Here is a 19867-nt window from a genome sequence, read left to right on the forward strand (position 1 = left end):
TATCATTGGATAATTAATATTTTTCATGATTCAATTGTGGGTAATAAAGGAGGATCAGGGCTATACAAGTGAGTGACCATTAGTCATAAGACAACAATAGGTGACCTCTTGAATTTTTGCTACTACCATAGCCATAATTGCATTCAAAGATTCTGGTTCAAGGGATCTAACTGCATTTTAGATTTCACCTTTATAGTCACTTAAGGAACAGTCTAGAACATAGATTTCATGCATATGAATTAACTTTTGAGAGATAATCATGTACTTCAAGTTATAGTTGCGCACTATTCCTGTTTGTTTTAAATTCATTAGCTAACTAATTGGAGTATCGCACATAGAAGAAGGACCGAATTGTTATAGTAAATTTTTCTTGAAACCTGAAAGAGCTACCATTGGATTTCTCGACTGCAGGTAAGAGACATACCAAGTTCTTAGATAACCAGAAAAGTGAATCAGTGCTACTTCAACATTAGTCGCATCCGTTGTTCGATCGCCTTGGAAAAATTGCTATACTGAAATAAGCCACCCTTCTACATCAACACCATCATACTTTGGGAAATCAACATTCATCAATCGTGTCGATGGTACATACAACTTTTCTCGTTGTGGGTCTATTCAGGGTGAACCTGTTTCGTCTGAACGATCTGTGCCTTCTTTACTAGAGAGAAAACTAAGATTCTCTTCATTTAAACACACTTTGCTTTCCATTCATCTTTTTCCTTCATCAAATGTTTGAGTGATCGATGCAATGGACACACGTAGTGATTCATTATCCGATTGATGTCGCGTTTGACCATCGTATGTTTATAAAAATTAGATGAGAAAGAAATGACTAACTTGTCGGAGAAGAGGAAGGTGAAGAGAAACTATGAGTAGATGAGAGAAAGAAAAGGATCCACTGTTTGTTCATCAAATTATGCATAAGAAATATGTAAGAAATCTACCAGTCGGGTCTTTATCCCCAAATCGAAGCAATCGAAGCAGGTCTTAAGTTGGCCTGAGTGGTAACATAAAAGATAAGACAAGGTTGGATAGCCTCAATTTGATCAAAAGAAGCTTCTGCGAACAAAAAGACATGGTTACAGAGGTCGGATAGAAGTTGCTTCTGATAGATGTTTTATTTATTTTTTGTATTATCTTTTTTAACCGCTGACATCCGCCGCAGGGTAAACCACCGCCTCTCAGGTCCCCGACTGATTCTACCATAGAGGCCAACGATAGACAATAACTCCCCCGAACACAGCTTACAACTTTCATCGGACTGTGCTCTCCAAAGAGCAACTCTTCTCAAAATCTCACTCAAAGGAGTTGGAATCACATTTGATTGACGGAATTTCTCAATCAATAACCTATTTCGAACGAAGGATTGATACGTCTGTAATGCATTGTATATCCTATAATAGGTCCCATTCTTCTACCATTTCCCGGGAGTCGATGACTGTTCATAGCTATTACCTTGACACCAAAGAAGAGTTCGACCCAATGCTTTATTCTTGTCCTAGTTGATTCTGATTCGACATTAGAAGTAGGCCAATGAATCCTAAACATATTCGGTTAGAATTGCAGTTTAATTGCAGAATTGAGTTGACCAAAATGACATGGGCCAAAGTGAAAAAAGAAATAAGTTCAGAAATTACAATGCAGGAAATAAAACAGAAAAGAAAAATAAAATTGAATCAACACTTCTTGATCATCGACGTGTCTCTTCTTGGTCTATTCGATCAGATTAAATTGATGTTGTAACATTCTTGCAACACTTCTTTCAAAACAATCGAGCCAACTCCAATTTTAGCACCATCTCCAATTCTCACCTTTTCAAGAAAACAAATCTCAGCCCCAATCCAAACCTCATTCCCAATCTCCGGTTGCTTATCTCCACTCGTCTTCTATTATCTGTTAACACGTCTATGATAAAATCGTATAGAATTTCCTTGGAAAAGGATGAATAGCAAACTTTTCATTTTTGTTCGTTCTCCTCTTCTTGAACCTTCTCTTTAGGCAATATAACTATTTTGAAAATATTAAAAGTTAAATAATTATAGTATTATTAAAATAATTGTTGCAAAGTGGTTTAAAACTTAGGAGTGTAAGATTTTTAGTTGGAATTTCAGATTTTAAGTTCAAATCTAAAAAGTACTTATTTTTAAAAATAAAAAAAGATACGATGTCGTGTAGATTTGGGGACGGAAAATTTGAGGAGATGACCCTCAAAAAGGTGTGAAATGCGGAAAATGCAGAGGTTAAAAAAAAAAAACGCTGGTGATCCCTTTTACTGTTTTTGGACGAAAATGTCCCAGTTGCGTTACGCAACCTCGCAATTTTTTATTTTTTAAAAAATTTTAATTATGAATTTTTTTAGACGAAAATGACCAAGTTGCGTCACGCAATCGCGAGACAAAAAAAAAATTGAAAAAAAAATAAAAAAAAAATTCCGGTTGCGTCACAAGAGTATAATTGTCATTAAAAGAAAAGAGGGTCACCAGCGCTATTTAAATTATGCGTTCACACAATCGACTATTAGACCTATTAGTGGGATCATTTCCTCAAATTTCCCGTAAATTTGATGACTAAATTAAATAAATAAAAACCTACATAATGTTTATATGACGAAAATTTAATATCAATAGATTTTCTTTTACGTTTGAATAAATATGACACAATTTTATAAGAGTATGTATACCCAATAAATATGTCACAATTTTACAAGATTACATGTACTCAACAAAATTTATGAATCCTTTCATTAATATTGTTCTTTCTCTATATAGGAATTAGATGGGCCTATGACAAGGAAGTAAATGGCTCCTTCCAATGATTTGGGCTGAGCTTGACTGGGCTACGCTAATTTATTAAGTGAAGAGACAGAAACAGAGAGAGAAACAGGAAAGAGAAAAAAAAATGCAGAAGAGGGAACAAGGAAAGCAAGGTGGAGCTTCAGGTAGTTCGGCCCCGCCGGCGGCCAAAAGAGGACGACCATTTGGCAGCGGAGGAAACAATGCCGCTGCCGCCTTAGCTGCCGCAGTTTCAGCTGACTCGGCCGCACCTTCTAATCTCCTCGGTCCATCTCTTCAAGTTCATTCTTCCTTCGCAGGTTTCTTCATAAAAAAACCCTAGATTTTCATTTTTTTTCCATAAATTTTACATTAATGCCTTGTAATCTGTTAAAATTTTCAATTGACTGTACATCACATGGTTATCATAAACATATCAATTGCACAATTTCTCAATTATGCTAGGAGGATATTTCTTCTTGTTATTCATTATGTTTCTCTGCGATTTTCAGATCAAAACAATAAAAGAATAGTTCTTGCTCTTCAGAGTGGATTAAAAAGTGAATTGACGTGGGCATTGAACACCCTTACTTTACTTTCCTTCAAAGAAAAGGATGATGTACGGAAAGAGGCAACTCCTCTAGCAAAAATACCTGGATTGCTCGATGCCCTTCTTCAAGTTGTATGTTTTTATGCTGCTTTTGGACCCTTTTTAGTTTAATCAATTTTCTCAATAACAAGTACTACTACTACTACTAATGGGATTCAAAAGTTCTTATTTCTTTTTGTTGAGGTTCTATTTACCACGTGCAGATAGATGATTGGCGTGATATTGCATTACCAAAGGAACTTGTAAAAGCACCAAGGGTTAGGTCATTGGGAGGGAACTCCACTGTAACAGGATTTGGACATGAATATGAAGCTTTGAGCTCAAAAGATCCCAATCCACGGTTTGTTTGATTTATTGACTTATTATTGTTGTGTTACACTGATTTGAAGTCTAAATTGAAGTGCTCTTTTATTCATACTCTAATAGCGGTGTGGGACCAGTTTCTTCTGCGATGGAGGCCTCTCAGTCTAAGTCTGGAGGCCAAAAACGTCATTCGGACTGTTGGACAGATGAAGATGGTCTTTTCAGTCTAGATGATGAAGGTAGAGCCGAAAAGCAACAATGTGCTGTTGCTGCTTCAAATATTATCCGCAATTTCTCATTCATGCCAGATAATGAAGTCATAATGGGCCAGCATCGTCATTGTTTGGAAACTCTTTTTCAGTGCATTGAAGACTACATAACTGGTATGTGTTCAAGCATATTTGTCTCATGTTTGCTACTACTGCCTATCCACACAAAAAGAGAGTTTTCTTCTATGTGCCAATAGAGTTGTATGCTTGTAGTCTATGTTGCACGTATATGGATATGGGTATCATATCAAATACAATACGGATAAGGCGATATGACAAACTTTGAAAATATAGGATACTATACATTTAAGATACGCAAATTATTAAATTATGTTAATAAATTTATGTTCATCAATAAATTTAATATTAACATAAATAGAGATAGATACTTGACAGCTGTCGAGCGCGGACAGCGGAGGTCAAAGAATTCGGGTTAATTTGTTTAATTTTAGTTTAGTCTAAAATTTTAATATTTTCAGTTTGATTTTAAAACTTTTATTTTTTGAAACATCCACCAAAACGTATAAAAAAACGCGCCCTAGCCGTATCCAAACGTATAGGACTGGTCAACTCTACAAAAAGTCAACTATACCTATTTTGCCGTATTTTTTTTTACAGAGTATCAGTGCTACTTAGCTTGTAGTTTTTAAACATTAACAATATATTCTGTTTTAGCTTCTACAATCTTAATTTACTATTCTTCATTTCCTTTTTCTGCAAAGAGTCTGTATCCTATGCATTAGAATCTAAATTCAAACAATAATCTGGAAGTGACAAAGAAAGTGTTTTTGTGTTATATCAGTTATATATGCTTCATCTCTTAGTTTCTCTCTGATTTTGAACTTCAAGAAGGAAATTGTCAGTTAGATGTGGTTCTGAGACTAATTTTTCTGAATAGTGTACCTTGATTCTCTCTAATTAATTCTATACTTGATATCGGATCATATTTGAGCATTGTGCTGTCTGGGTAGTTAAAGCAATTGATTTGCACTTTGTCATAGTTTTCTGATATAGGCACACCTGATCATTGATAGATTTATCTAACTTTGAAAAGGAAAGTTAAACTGAGTAAGGATAATGTAACATGCTTCTGCTAATTCTTCTCATTTAACACATGGTTGAACATTTGAACACATTTTTTGCTGTCTTATTTGTTTGACACACTTGTTGTACATGGATATTTTGTGGATTTACGATTCACGAACTATGTCTAGTTCAAAATGAGGGTTTGTTTCAGTTATGGATGTGGAAAAATTATTATTTTAAATGATTTTTTTTTTATGTTTTTATAGAATTAGGTTCTTAAATTGCTCAATAGATAACCAGAAAATTTGTAGCTGAATTTTAATCAACTTTGCGAATTGAAAGAAACTTATTTTCTGCATCCTCTCATGCCTTTTCTTTTCCCTAGATGACTTACATACCAGTTTGTTGCTTGCAGAGGACGAGGAACTTGTCACAAATGCCCTTGAGACAATAGTCAATATTTGCCCTTTGCTGGATCTCAGAATCTTTAGTTCGGCAAAACCTTCATTCATCAAGATAACGTAAAACCTTGAACATCCTCGTTTGCCTTCCAAATAAGAGAATAGGAAATGGTTTCTCACTCGTTTTTCTTTAAGAATTCAGGGAAAAACGTGCAGTAAAAGCGATTTTGGGAATGCTTGGATCTTCCGTAAAAGCCTGGCATTGTGCAGCAGCCGAGCTAATTGGCCGTCTGATTATTAATCCAGATAATGAACCCTTTATTCTTCCATTTGGCTCTCAGGTGAGCACTTATCCCTTTATATTTTTCCTTTGATGAATATTTTTATTATTTTTATTATTGTAATGAGTTAATCAAGTTAAAAAGACAAAAAGAGAGTGAAGAGCACCCTTTATCACAATCAAATCATAAAAATAATAAAATACAGAGGATATTTGAGTCATTTAACCCAAATAACCTCAAAATAATTCAATTTTCCATCAAACATGTTTTTCCCCCCTAAAAAATTGGATTATGTTTAAAAAGTCAAAACCTACATCAAACAAAGCTCCATGATTCCCAAAAGGGCTCAGATCAACAGGATGAGCCATGTCCTGGTTTTGTTCCTCTCAGAAATCTACCATGATAGTTGATTCCACATTGAACTTACCTTTTTCTCCTTAGAAGCTCAGATTTGGCTCATATTAATGGTTTCGAGAGTTTTTTGATAAACAAAATGCAGATTTATAAGCGGCTGGTTGACATCTTGAGCTTACCGGCTACAGATGCTCAAGCAGCCGGTGTTGGTGCACTCTATCACCTAGCCGAAGTCAACATGGACTGTCGTTTGAAGCTTGCCAGTGAGCGTTGGTAAGCTACTTTTTCTTTTGTATTTGAGCTTTCATTGAAATCGGAAAAACAAAGGTCCTCAGGTGCGGGTATTGCATATAATAACTCATTCAGGGCGGTTGATCGATTGCTAAAAGTGATAAAGGCTCCACATCCAGTGCCAGAAGTGTGTAGAAAAGCGGCACTGATATTAGAGAGCCTAGTTTCTGAGCCTCAGAATAGGGGGATGCTCCTTGTCTACGAGAATGCCTTTGTGGAAATACTTATGTCTGATGGAAGATATTCCGACACGTTTGCTAGGATATTGAATGAGTTGACAGCCCGGCCCAGCAGCAAAGTGGCGACGGCTCGGGGCATTTGGGGCATGTAATCCAAACAAACACTGTAAGTTTACTCTTTCTACATAGCAACTATATATATATTAGGAAAACATATTCAGTGAGATTTATGTAGTATTATTTGTTCCTTTCTATGTAATACTACTCATGTTGAACTGGAAATTCTGAATTTTAAGTGCAGAAATTAGTACAAGTCTCGGAAAAATAAATGCTCAATAAATTTTAAAAAGTGATATAAACTTTAATTCATGGTATTATTAAAAATGCTCTTGAAAAGGGTAATACCAAGTATATAAATTAATAAAATGTGGAAGTTTTGTACTCTTATGGTTATTTAATTTGGTATTCTTTACTTGTTTGTTTATACTTTGTAAGTTTAATTTAACATTTAATTTAGGAAGATAAGTAGTGACTTTAAATAATTATTCAATAAATTTAATTTAGTTAACCTCTTAATCTTATGTTTGTGTTATGAAAACACCAATAGAACAATTATTTTTGCATGACATTATTTTGTGCACAATTATACTCAAACAGAGTTATGATTTAAATATAGGTCATGCAGATTTTTTCCTTTTTCAATTTAAAACCAAAATTAAGAAAAACTAGCCTGTATCTCGTGCATTTGCACGAGTAATAATATAAAAAAACAGTGAGAAAAAATATTACGGTAAAATTTTTATGGGCGGGTCAACCCATAATCCAACTCAAGTATCCATATACTCTCACATATATTCAAATTAACCACAGCTCTCGATCTGCAATCCGGACACTTTAAAAATTAAGCATCATTATATATATATAGATAAGTTTGAATTCACTTATCTTAGAAATCATTAGAAGATATCTTAAATTCAATTATTATGGTCAATTAAAGGAGGTTAAGTGAAGTAAACAGTTGAAATTGAATCGAATAATAACAATAAAAGTATGTTTTTGGGTTTCCTCAATGATAATTATTAATTTTTAAAATGTTTTAAAATAATATTTTTTAGTTTTGATTCAAATAATGAAAAAAATATTTTTAAAGTGTTTTAAAATAATATTTTTTAGTTTTGATTCAAATAATGAAAAAAGAGAGGACAAAACATGTCACATAGGTTATAACGAATTCAATGTAACTATTTAACTATAAGTTACACTCATCAAGAAATCGAATCTCAAGTTCTTCTTTTAATCGTACTATTTGAATTTCAATACGCAATCAATCAATTTATCTTGCAGCATTTATTTATTACCATATTGATCTAAAATCCAAATTCATATCATATTGAATCATGTATTATTATTCTCTATTGAATTTTGGCAAATACTGAAAACTTGAATATTTTGTCACGATGAAAATCACTTTAAAAAACAGTTAAGTGATTTTGTTTTATTTGGTATGAAATATTGACGAAGATCAACTTAATAAAAATAAAATTATTTATCTATTTTTTTTTCAAATATGATTTATTTTAATTAAAAAATATATCATGTAGGACTTAACCACTCTTGAGTGCATATTTTAATTTTAAGTTTGATTTTCACTAAATATATATATATATATATATATATATATATATATATATATATATATATATATATATATATATATATGTTAATTACATTTTTTTTTTAACTATTATTAATTAATGATTGTTATTTGTGTTCAATAATTTATTTGGTACTACACTAAACGAAGGAATTGGGTAGAATGAATAATCCTTTTCTTCTTTCTTGATTTGGAAAATCTTTCTATAGCTATATTAGAGGATGGTCCCAATTTCCAAGTTATTTCTATTCGGAGTTCTTGAACAATGGCCATATTACTAAATTGACACTCAAGCTCAGAGCACAATACCAAATTCTAGCACAATTTTTTTTAAGAACTTCTAAAACCCTAGTTTAGGACTTTGATATGTTTAAACAATTGGATATTATGGGGTTTGTTGGATCCTCCTGAATCCGTTGAGAAAGCGTCACATATACACAAATGGAAGATGGTTGGCTCCTCGTTTACTACTTCTCTCGTTCCCTTTGTTTACAGGTCACGCTTCTAATATCTGTATAGGTGTGATTGAAACGACTTATTATGGTAGAACGGATTTCATCTAAGGTTGTAATTAAGGAAACAAATCAAACCGCACTATAAAGAGTGTCGATAATTCAACCGTATATACACACGGTTTTAATTCTTTGTTGGAGAGATTAAAATTTAGTTAAAATAGTTGATAATGTGTAAACTCGTAAAAATGGAGATTATTAGCATGAATTTATTTTAAAATAATATGAATTATATATTATTATTATTTTTATACATAATTAAATATAAAATTAATTTAAGAAATAATAATAAAATTACATAAGCTCATTATTTCTATATAATTTTTTTTTTGAATTAATATAATTTTTTTTATATATTTATAAAAATCATATAAAATCGTAAAATCGAAAAATTTATAAACGCATAAAATCATTGGAATAAATTTAAAATATTAAAACTTTAATTAGTTTAAAAGTTATTTAATCAAGAATTATTAATTTCATTTTGAATTATATTGAAAATGTTCTATTATGTTTCGACGACTGGCTTGGTTTAAGTTATTTAAATAACTCAATTTAAAAATATAATATTTTCGTTTCTCTCGTGTGTAACTCAAATATTAAAAATGTCTTCTATTTTAAAATATTTTTTTTTATAATTATATATTAATATCATTTAAGTTTGTTTATCAAAAAAATCACCACAAAATTATACCAAATATTACTTTTAAATAACAAGTTTTTATTTTGGAAATGTATGACCTAAGAAAATAGGTACATTGTTGACTTTTTCTATCGGATTTCGTTTATATTTACGAGTTGCTACATAATTTAACTTCTTCAAAATTATGAAAGAAATTTAGTTTAAGCTTGGCAGTCTTTCAACTTTTTAGTCTTTTACTCTTTTACTCTTTTGATTTTTATCTTTTATTTTTGTTTACAAAAATTTATTATTTGGTTTGGTTTGGTGCTTAGTTACATATGGGAAAGTGTGACCCGTAGACCCATCTAAATAGATGGTCTCTACACCGAAATTGTTAGTTTTAGATATGACCACATTTTACACCATTTTATTTGAATTTTTTTATAGTATACTTTGAAATAAAATACACTCTTAGTCTAGCTCAGAGGACAATGCCTAATTGCGTTTCTAAATAATGTTTTTACATATTATAATAAATGACCAAAAAGTAGACAAGAAAATCGTTTAGAGCATACATGTTAAATAGAGGATTGAAAATGATAAAAAAAAAAAAAAAAAAACCATTGAAGATTCCGCTAATAATGGGTGATCCAAGCCATCATGTCTTCTAATGAGAAGTCTAGAAGTGCTACTTTGGCCGCGCCTCACTTAGAGAATTTTTTTACTAAACTAAAAATGTAACTTCTAAGTTCTTTTCCAAAGAGATTTTTGGGGGACCCTTGATGAGTATAAATGCTTCTTCTCTATATAGTTGAATGTGAGGTTGAAAACTCATTATCTTTCTTTTTAATGTAGGACAAAATGCATTTGTCATCTTATTTATTATATATACAAAAGAGGTTGAAGATTCGTTCTCTATCCAATGTGAGACAAATTCATTTTTTTTTTATCTCTGCTTATCCTTCCTTCACTCTTTTTTTCTTGTGTAACGATCTGCCTTTAGTATAGAATTAATAATTTCAGTTAAATCACATTTATTCCACAGTTATGCTTATTAAGTTAGGTGTTTTACGTTTTCTTTTCCTACTGACATTAGATAGCTGCAATTATTTTTCATTAGTTGTAATCTGTTTTATCTTTATCTTTTGACAATTAGAAATCTCTCTTCATCTGTTTATTTTCACACTTCATTGTTCATCATTTTCTTGCATTCCGCACAACAATTGGTATCAGAGCGGGTTAGATCCGATCAGATTATCACTTTTATTTTCTGGCGAGAGAATGTCTTCAATGAATCTGAAAATCGAAAAATTCACAGGGCGAAACAGTTTTGGTCTATGGCAGATCAAAATGCGAGCCTTGCTTAAACAACAAGGCGTCTGGGCACCATTGTCGAAGGAAAAGGCGAAGATAGTTGCAGGTCCTGCAAAAGAGTCTTCCTCTGGTAAAATCACTGCTGAGCTTGAGGTCTTGGAAGAGAAGGCACACTCAACGATTTTACTCTGTCTGGCTGATGAAGTGATTACTGAGGTATCAGATGAAGATACCGCAATCGGTCTGTGGTCGAAGTTAGAGGCTTTGTACATGACAAAGTCACTAACTAACAAGTTGTTATTGAAGCAACGTCTGTTCAGTCTTCGTATGCTTGAAGGTAAGTCTCTTCGTGAACATCTTGATAAGTTAAACACTATATTACTTGAATTGAGAAATATAGATGTTAAGATCGAAGATGAAGATGCTGCATTAATTCTGTTGGTATCTTTACCCAACTCGTTTGAAAATTTTGTTCAATCGTTCGTTGTGGGTAAAGACTCTGTAACTCTAGAGGAAGTTCGGTCAGCACTTCATACTAGAGAACTGCGTCATAAGGCGAGCAGTGAAATTGTAGACAATCAAGCATCTGGGTTGATTGCCAACACAGTCAACTACAAAGGGTCTGGAAAGAAGAAGGATCAGAAATACAAAGCTAAGGGCCCTAATGCTAAAGACATCTGCAATTATTGTAAAGAACCTGGTCACTGGAAGAATAATTGTCCTAAGAAAAGGGGCAAATATTCTACGGCTGCAATAGCACATAAAGACAGAGACACCGACTCGGAGGAGGACATTGCCCTTGTAGCTATCGCTTCTCTACACCCTATTGATACGTGGGTGTTGGATTCAGGGTGTTCATATCATATGAGTTCGAACAAAGAATGGTTCGATACCTATGAAGATTATGATGGTGGAAACGTTGTCATGGGAAATGATGCCATATGTAAAACGGTGGGTATTGGGACTATCAAAATTCTGACTGATGATGGTAAGATACGGACCCTAACTGGCGTTCGGCATGTTCCTCAACTGAAGAAGAACTTAATATCTTTAGGCATTTTAGATGCTAAAGGTTTCAAGTTTAGCGGTGAAGAAGGAACATTGTGCATCAGTAAAGGTTCAAAAATAATACTGAAAGGTATTAAACAGAATACCTTGTATATACTACAAGGTAAGACGCTGACAGGTTCCGCTGCGGTCGCATCCAAATCTGTGAATCGGCACCCTGATGTAACCAAGTTGTGGCATATGCGACTTGGACATATGGGGGAGAGGGGGATGCAAATTGTGTCCAAACGAGATCTTCTATCTGGCCACAAAGTTACCAACCTTGAGTTGTGTGAACACTGCATTTTCGGGAAAAAACATCGCCGCAAGTTCAGTAAGGGAGTTCACAAAACTAAGGGCACACTGGATTATATCCACTCTGATTGCTGGGGTCCTGCTCAAGTTGAAGGTATAGGAGGTTATAGCTATTTTGTAACATTCATAGATGATTACTCAAGGATGACCTGGTTGTATCTTCTGAGACATAAGAGCGAGGTATTTAAGACCTTCAAACATTGGAAGACACTGGTGGAGAATCAAACTGGAAAGAAGGTTAAGAGGCTGCGAACAGATAATGGGCTTGAATTCTGTTCATCTGAGTTTAATGAGTTCTGCAGGGATATGGGGATTGCAAGACATCACACTGTCCGAGGTACACCACAGCAGAATGGTGTAGCAGAAAGGGTGAATCAAACATTGTTAGAGAGAGTTAGAAGCATGCTCTCTAATGCGGGATTGACTAGAAAGTACTGGAGCGAGGCTGTCTTAACAGCTTGCTATCTGATAAATCGTGCACCACACACTGGGATTGATTGCAGAATCCCTTACGAGGTATGGTCTGGTAATGTCGTTGATTATTCTCATTTGAAAGTCTTTGGGTGCACATCTTACTATCATGTTAATGAAGGAAAGTTGGAACCAAGGGCAAAACAGGGTATTTTCATGGGCTATGGAGATGGAGTCAAGGGATATAGAATCTGGTCATCTTCTGAAGGTAGAGTAATCCTCAGCAGGGATGTCACCTTTAATGAGAAGTTTATACTTAACTCCTCTATCAAGCCATCACTTTCTGGAGAAAATAATAATACCGAGAAACAGGTGGAGCTTGAGGTGGCTCCAATTCAAGGGACAACTGACATGACACACGATACTGATAAGCCATCTGAGGAAGTTTATCAATTTGGAGCACCTGAAAGTCAATCTGACATTGCAACACGACCTAGAAGGCAAATTAAAGCTCCTGACAGGTTAATTCATTCAATCGAGGGAAGAAAGATCTCAACTGGTCCTGGAAGTAGGACAATCAGTCCCTCTATAAATGATACTGAAGAAATGGTAAGTTATGCACTTCAGGTAGCTGAAGATGTCATACATAACGAGCCATCTTCTTACAATGAAGCTGTTAATGGTGCTGATTCTGCGCAATGGATTGCTGCCATGTGTGAGGAGATGGAATCACTTCACAAGAATAATACATGGGAGCTGGTTACTTTACCTAAGGGAAGAAGAGTCATTGGGTGTAAATGGATTTTCAAAAGGAAAGATGGAACCTCTAGTGTTGAAGGGACCAAATATAAAGCACGATTAGTTGCAAAGGGATTCAGTCAAAAGGAAGGCGTAGACTACAATGAGATATTCTCACCTGTAGTCCGACACACTTCTATCAGGGTACTACTAGCTATAGTAGCACATCAGGATCTGGAACTCGAGCAATTAGACGTGAAGACGGCTTTCTTACATGGTGAGATTGAAGAGGATATACTGGTGAGTCAGCCTGAAGGATTTCTTGTTCCTGGTAAGGAAACACATGTTTGTAGTCTGAAGAAGTCTTTGTATGGACTTAAACAGTCTCCTCGACAGTGGTATAAGCGATTTGACAATTTCATGATTGAACATGGTTACAATAGGAGTGCATATGATTGTTGTGTCTATCACAACAAAGTCAGTGATGGTTCTTTGATTTATTTACTCCTGTATGTAGACGACATGTTAATCGCAGCCAAGAAAATGTCGGAGATTCAAAAGCTGAAAGACCTTCTTAGTTCTGAGTTTGATATGAAAGATCTAGGTGGAGCACGAAAAATTCTGGGCATGGAAATAGTAAAAGATCGAGTTCAAAAGAAGCTATTTCTTTCACAGAAGAGTTATATTTTGAAAATGTTGTCTCGTTTTGGGATGAGTACAACAAAGACTCTCAATACTCCTGCAGCTGTTACTGATCATTTGTCTGCATTCGCACCCCAGTCTGAAGCTGAGAAGTTATACATGTCTAATGTACCGTATGCTAGTGCGGTAGGTAGTTTAATGTATGCCATGGTATGCACTAGACCTGATATTGCTTATTCAGTTAGTGTTGTTAGCAGGTTTATGTCTCGACCTGGTAAGGAACACTGGCAAGCGGTAAAGCGAATATTTCGCTATCTGAGAGGCACATCCGATGTTGGTCTCATTTATGGGAGTAATAATCAGTGTCTCGTAACTGGTTATTCTGACTCAGATTATGCTGCAGATATCGATGGTAGAAGATCAATGACTGGTTATGTTTACACTCTTGGTGACTCTGTGGTTAGTTGGAAGGCAACATTACAGTCGACGGTGACGTTGTCCACTACCGAGGCTGAGTATATGGCGCTAACTGAAGCAGCCAAGGAAGGTATATGGTTGAAAGGATTAATCAGTGACCTTGGTATCCATCATGATCAGGCAATTGTTTTTTGTGATAGCTTAAGTGCTATTTGTTTGGCCAAAGATCAAGTGCATCATGATAGAACCAAACATATTGATGTTCGTTATCATTTTCTTCGTACTGAGAAGAGAATCAAAGTGAAGAAGATCAGCACACATCATAATCCTGCTGACATGTTCACGAAGCCGGTTCCACTTAACAAATTCACCCATTGTTTGGACCTGCTAAATGTTGACAGTTGGAAATAGTTTGATCAGGCTCTTCTTGTTGGGTGATACTAAGGCAAGGTGGAGATTTGTAACGATCTGCCTTTAGTATAGAATTAATAATTTCAGTTAAATCACATTTATTCCACAGTTATGCTTATTAAGTTAGGTGTTTTACGTTTTCTTTTCTTTCTGACATTAGATAGCTGCAATTCTTTTTCATTAGTTGTAATCTGTTTTATCTTTATCTTTTGACAATTATAAATCTCTCTTCATCTGTTTATTTTCACACTTCATTGTTCATCATTTTCTTGCATTCCGCACAACATCTTGCATTAGTTTTTTTAACAAATTCCAAAACGACATCGTATGCGTCAAATCTATGTCGGTCATGCATAGTTTGTTGACTTTTGATGTCGTTGACTTTTTCTCATAGTTTTAAAATACTTGGTCCGATCGAAGGTTTTACCGGTCCGATCGCAAAACAATTGAATGAATTGTCCGACTTTTGACTTCAATACAGTTACTTTTTTAACCAGTCAAAATCTGGTCCGACAGTACGGTTCGACCTGAAATTTGAACCGAAAATTTCCGCTATTCATGACGATAAGGTTTTCCTAATACACCTCCTCTATCAATCTTCCACCAAATTATTCTAAGTAACCAAATTAATCCCATTTTCTCTATCAAACATTATTCATTCCGGTGATTAATCGATCAAGAAAGGTGGGTACGTTATCTTATCTTTCTCATCTTTGATCTTGTTTCACGTAATTGTTCAAGATCTTATTTTGCTTGCTCTTTATTCACTGTTAAGATAGTAATTACGTACGTCCTTAAAATCATTATTTTATGATTGTTTAAGATCTTCGGTGATATTGAAAAGAATTTGATCGAGGTTATTTTTTTAGTATATTTCTGGATGATTGATGTGGTATTTTTTTAATACATTTTTTTGCTAGTTTATATGAAGATATATATGTGAAGAAATTTGTTATGTTAAAATCTATCTGAAATTGATAAACAAGCTTGGCTGACCAAGTTATAGAAATCAGAAAGACAAAGTGAACATCGAGTTTTTATGTGTCTGTTATGATAGGAATTAGAATAGAAACTATATCTAACCTGAAATCAAAATAATACCTGAATGATATAAAAGAATAATAGAAATATTCTATGTTTGGTGAGAATTTTATTTGGATTATACTTATGAATATTTGGTGTGATATTAATTTAATTGATAAAACATTGAGTTTAATTAGCATGTATTTAATGAATTTTGTATATGTTTAAGTGATTATATATACAATTTATGTACTGAAATATTTAAATTTAGAATGATGAGAGAAGGAATTTAAAGGAGAGAATAATATGACATCACCTTATTGGTTGAAAAAAGGAAAAAGTGTGAGAAAAGTGAGAAATTATTTTATTTTTTTAGCCAATTAAATTGCGCTACGTCATTCTTCCTCACATTCCCTCACTAAATATTTCTCCAAATCATTTCTCTTATTTTTATTTAAAAAATATATATTTAAAATTTGGTGCTACTAGTGGTTTAACCGGTTGAACCGAATTTCACAAAAAAAAAAAATGTGTTTTATGACCGAAACAGTTTTCAAAACAAATATTTTCTATGCTAACCCCGTTTTTGTTTTTATTTTTTTCCTCAACATTTTCCTATAAAACATAAAAAAAATGCAATATTAACATTAAACAACAAATTGGCTTAGGTCGCATTATTTATTTATTTGACCAATTTTAATTTTATTTAAAACATGTCCAGATTTTAACTAATTCAAATATTGGTTAATACAATTCCACTTTTTAATTAATTACTTATTTATTTTTAATGTGTTCATTGAACCCTTTTATAAATTAGACATCCATTTTTACACCCCTAATATTATATTTTAACCTTAGACTAATTTAAATAAAACAAACAAGTTAAATGGTCTTAAATGGTATTTTAATTAATTAGTTGATGTTTTGTTTTGTAGATGGAAATTTGCATGTCTAAACTGGACCAAATCAAAATGTCGAGTGACCCCTCAGAGATTCGTCACCCAAATTTGAGCCTGTGAAGAAACATTCATTTAAACAACTTTCTATGTTAGAAAAAAGGAGGATAGTCGCCATTGTGGGGATCATGAGTTTTCAAACCTTCGGTTGGTGAGGTTAGAGCTCCCTTTTGTCCTAGGACAGATTCAAGCATCTTTGAGAGATCTGTAAGCCTTACAAGTCCCTTAATCTGATTTAGTCCATGATGTAAAACTTTGAAATCATGAAAAGTTGATTGAATGAAGATGTTATTTCCTATGTCTTAACTATCATAACCTTGATTTTTATGGGTAGTATAGTTGTATTTATATTATTTGATGATCATGAGTTTGATTCAGACGACTAAACTGAACTAAGAAGAAATATTTAAGAACTAAATGTTGAGAGCTTGTTTTTATGCAGGTTAATGCCTTTAAGTTTATATCCTCCCTTGTTTAGTTTAATGATATTGTAATATGTTCCCAAACACAATATATGATAAAATTGGATCAGCATGTATGCTTGGAATTGAACTTAAAAAAAGAAAGTAATTTCAAAATCTTCCTTGAAAAATGAATGTGCAGGTTTTATTGCTTGAATGTGGGTGTGTCTGGATCAACCTAAGTGTTGTAAACATTGTTCTAAATGAGGTTTAAAATGTTTGGTGTGTTTAGAAAGTGCTACAAAGTTTAGAGTTTGAAGACCACAATTTATGTCTTTGTGAAGAACATTTTTTATTATTATTTACGTCAGAGTTTAATATGATGTTTGACTGGTGTTGGGAAAAAAATATTATGTATTGTTTATGTGTTTAGGATAGACAAGATCTGGGATCTGAAAGAGGGAAAAAAATAATTCTGAAGTTTGATTCTGGGCTGACTTAGCCAAAGACTGACTTTTTGTAGTTATGTTAAAGAATATTTTTATTTGCTACTGTAATCTAAAAAAAAAAGGAAAAAACTTTTGTATTGTTTTGCGTGAAAAGTTCAAATTTGGAGAATTTCAACAGAAAATTTTCATTTCAAATAAAACATTAATTCTAAATATTTTAAACTAATTTCTGACCATTTTTAAAATTAAATAAAAATAATTAATTTTGGGTTTAATTTTAAATAATCATGAGATTTACTGTAGTTAAATCACAATTTAATTTTTTTAGCGTTTAAATTAATTAAACATAATTAATTAAAAATATTATTTATTCTTAAACAGAGTCGCCAATTAATTTTTGAAAATTAATAAAAATTGACATACCTATACAAACGTATTGACCAGAGTTTTCTTGCACTTCGTAGTTTGGTGATACTCGGGAAATGGATTTCACGCTTCATCCTTCGTACCTGTTTTAAAAACGGTATATACTTATAAAGTTGGCTTTTAAAAATCGGTTGTATAACGTTTGAGTTTTAACTTATTATTCTTTCAATCCTAGTCATGCTTCTAGGTTTTAGTGTTATTTAAAATATTGAAACAACAATATTTAAAATACAGGTACCTATTATTGATGATAACTATGGAGGATTATACCTGAAAAACATCAGTCATTTTAAGGGTGTTAGGACTAGAAATAAACACCAAACATGCCTTAATCAAAATATTTTTAGTGGAAATATCCCAAAAATATTTTGAAAATATTTTCTAATTTTTCGGGATTTTTAGAAAATAGTTTAAGAGTTTAAAATTTACAAAAAAAATTATTTTAGGTTTTAAAAAGTGGAACCACACAGGACTTGGGACTAGAGTCGTAAGTCTTGGGTTCGTTTTTGTGGGTCGGGGTTTAAAAACCCTCGGTCCTGGTCAAGGAGCCTCTCAATCGAGGCTCGAGATCTTCGGTCGGAGTGCCGAAGTCCCTCGGTCTAGGTGTTAAGGACTCTCGGTCCTTGACTGAGATTACCGATCTGGGTGTACAAACTCACCGGTCCTAGGTTTAGGGATACTCGGTCTTAGGTCGGACGTCTTGTTCCTAGATTAAAATCATTGGTCGGATCTCTCGGTCATAGCTCAAGAATATCGGTCGGACCTCTCAGTCCAAGGTTCGAATTTCTCGGTCCAAGGCTAACAAGCCTCGGTCCTCAAGAACACCAAAATTCATTTTTTTTTAAAAATTTTTTTAGCATGGATTCCTTGATCCAAGGGTTTGAGTAGCTTCATAAAAGTCCTAGGAACATGTTGATCATCATCTCAAGGTATCAACCAACCTAGATGATGATCAAATCATCCAAAACAGTTTATGATCAAAATTTGAGTTTTTTATTTTAAAGATGTTTTGAAGAGAAATGAGATAGACAATAGCTTACTTATATCTTATATAGTTGAATAGTACCAACAAGAACACTGATTGTTTATTTTGACCAAATTAATTAGAACTCAAAAACTTCGATTATTTTGAAAATTTTGATTTTGATCAAACATGATCGAGATTGATCAAACATGATCCCAAAAGTTGTCCAACATCATTACAATAATATTGGGATGTTTCCTGAGCTGTGATTAAAGAGAATTAGTCCAAGAACACAAATACGTTTTTTTTGATTTTTAAAATTTAAATTTGGGTTTTCTGTTTTAGGTTGGTTGATTGTCTCTAACCTATCCCTTATGTTCATAAATATTCTTAGGATCAATATCCAACCATAAAACATCATAAAGAACAAGCATACAAGTTTATACAATTTGAAATATAAAAATTTCAAATTCAAACTATAAATATGAATTAGAGGCATATTAGACTCTTACCAAGAATTGGATAACACTCATTGATCCTTAAGGAATCTTTTGGGATGCTCAGATCCAAGCTTTAAGGCTTTATACGAAATTTTCGAAAAATCAGAAAGCTTCAATGGCAGATTTTTGAAAACTCTTGATTTAAGGCTTGAGATCTTATCTCTTACTTTCAGAATAATTCAGGGGATGTATTTATTTATATTATCCCTGAGTCGGTGGAGGCTTCATGTGGACTGAATCAACCAAAAGAAATTAATGACATTTTGATTGTTCTCCCAACCACTTGATGATATAGGGATGAATCATCCCTAAAGTTGTAGGAGAAATGATCACCGTGTAGGGTGATCATTTCATCCTTTAAATCATATGAAAGGGTTGACTGTAGGCCGAGTTCCAAAAAGAGGAAATCAAAAACGAGTCTTTGATCTTATTTGCTTCGGCGTTGCGTTGGAGACGAAGGTGGCACATGAAACAACGTCATTTCATGTGCTTTAGCGTGTTTCGTTTGCGTTCTGTCAAGGTGTCGTTGTGTCTGGGCGTTCTATTAGTGGTCTAGCTAACAGGGTTACCCAATCAGGTG

At 33.4% G+C, this 19867-nt stretch overlaps 1 protein-coding gene across 1 annotated transcript; it reads left to right on the top strand.

Moving 5' to 3' along the window:
* Positions 1–2864: 2864 nt before the first annotated feature.
* LOC124938015 (armadillo repeat-containing protein LFR) lies at positions 2865–6850 on the top strand. Its single transcript, XM_047478372.1, has 8 exons — positions 2865–3091; positions 3284–3453; positions 3585–3721; positions 3808–4067; positions 5395–5500; positions 5583–5721; positions 6161–6288; positions 6382–6850. The coding sequence occupies exons 1-8, from the start codon at positions 2899–2901 to the stop codon at positions 6635–6637; spliced, it is 1389 nt and encodes a 462-aa protein (XP_047334328.1). The 5' UTR covers positions 2865–2898; the 3' UTR covers positions 6638–6850.
* The last annotated feature ends 13017 nt before the right edge of the window (positions 6851–19867 follow it).

The sequence above is a fragment of the Impatiens glandulifera genome, chromosome 5 (assembly GCF_907164915.1).
Source record: "Impatiens glandulifera chromosome 5, dImpGla2.1, whole genome shotgun sequence".
Classification (NCBI taxonomy): domain Eukaryota; kingdom Viridiplantae; phylum Streptophyta; class Magnoliopsida; order Ericales; family Balsaminaceae; genus Impatiens; species Impatiens glandulifera.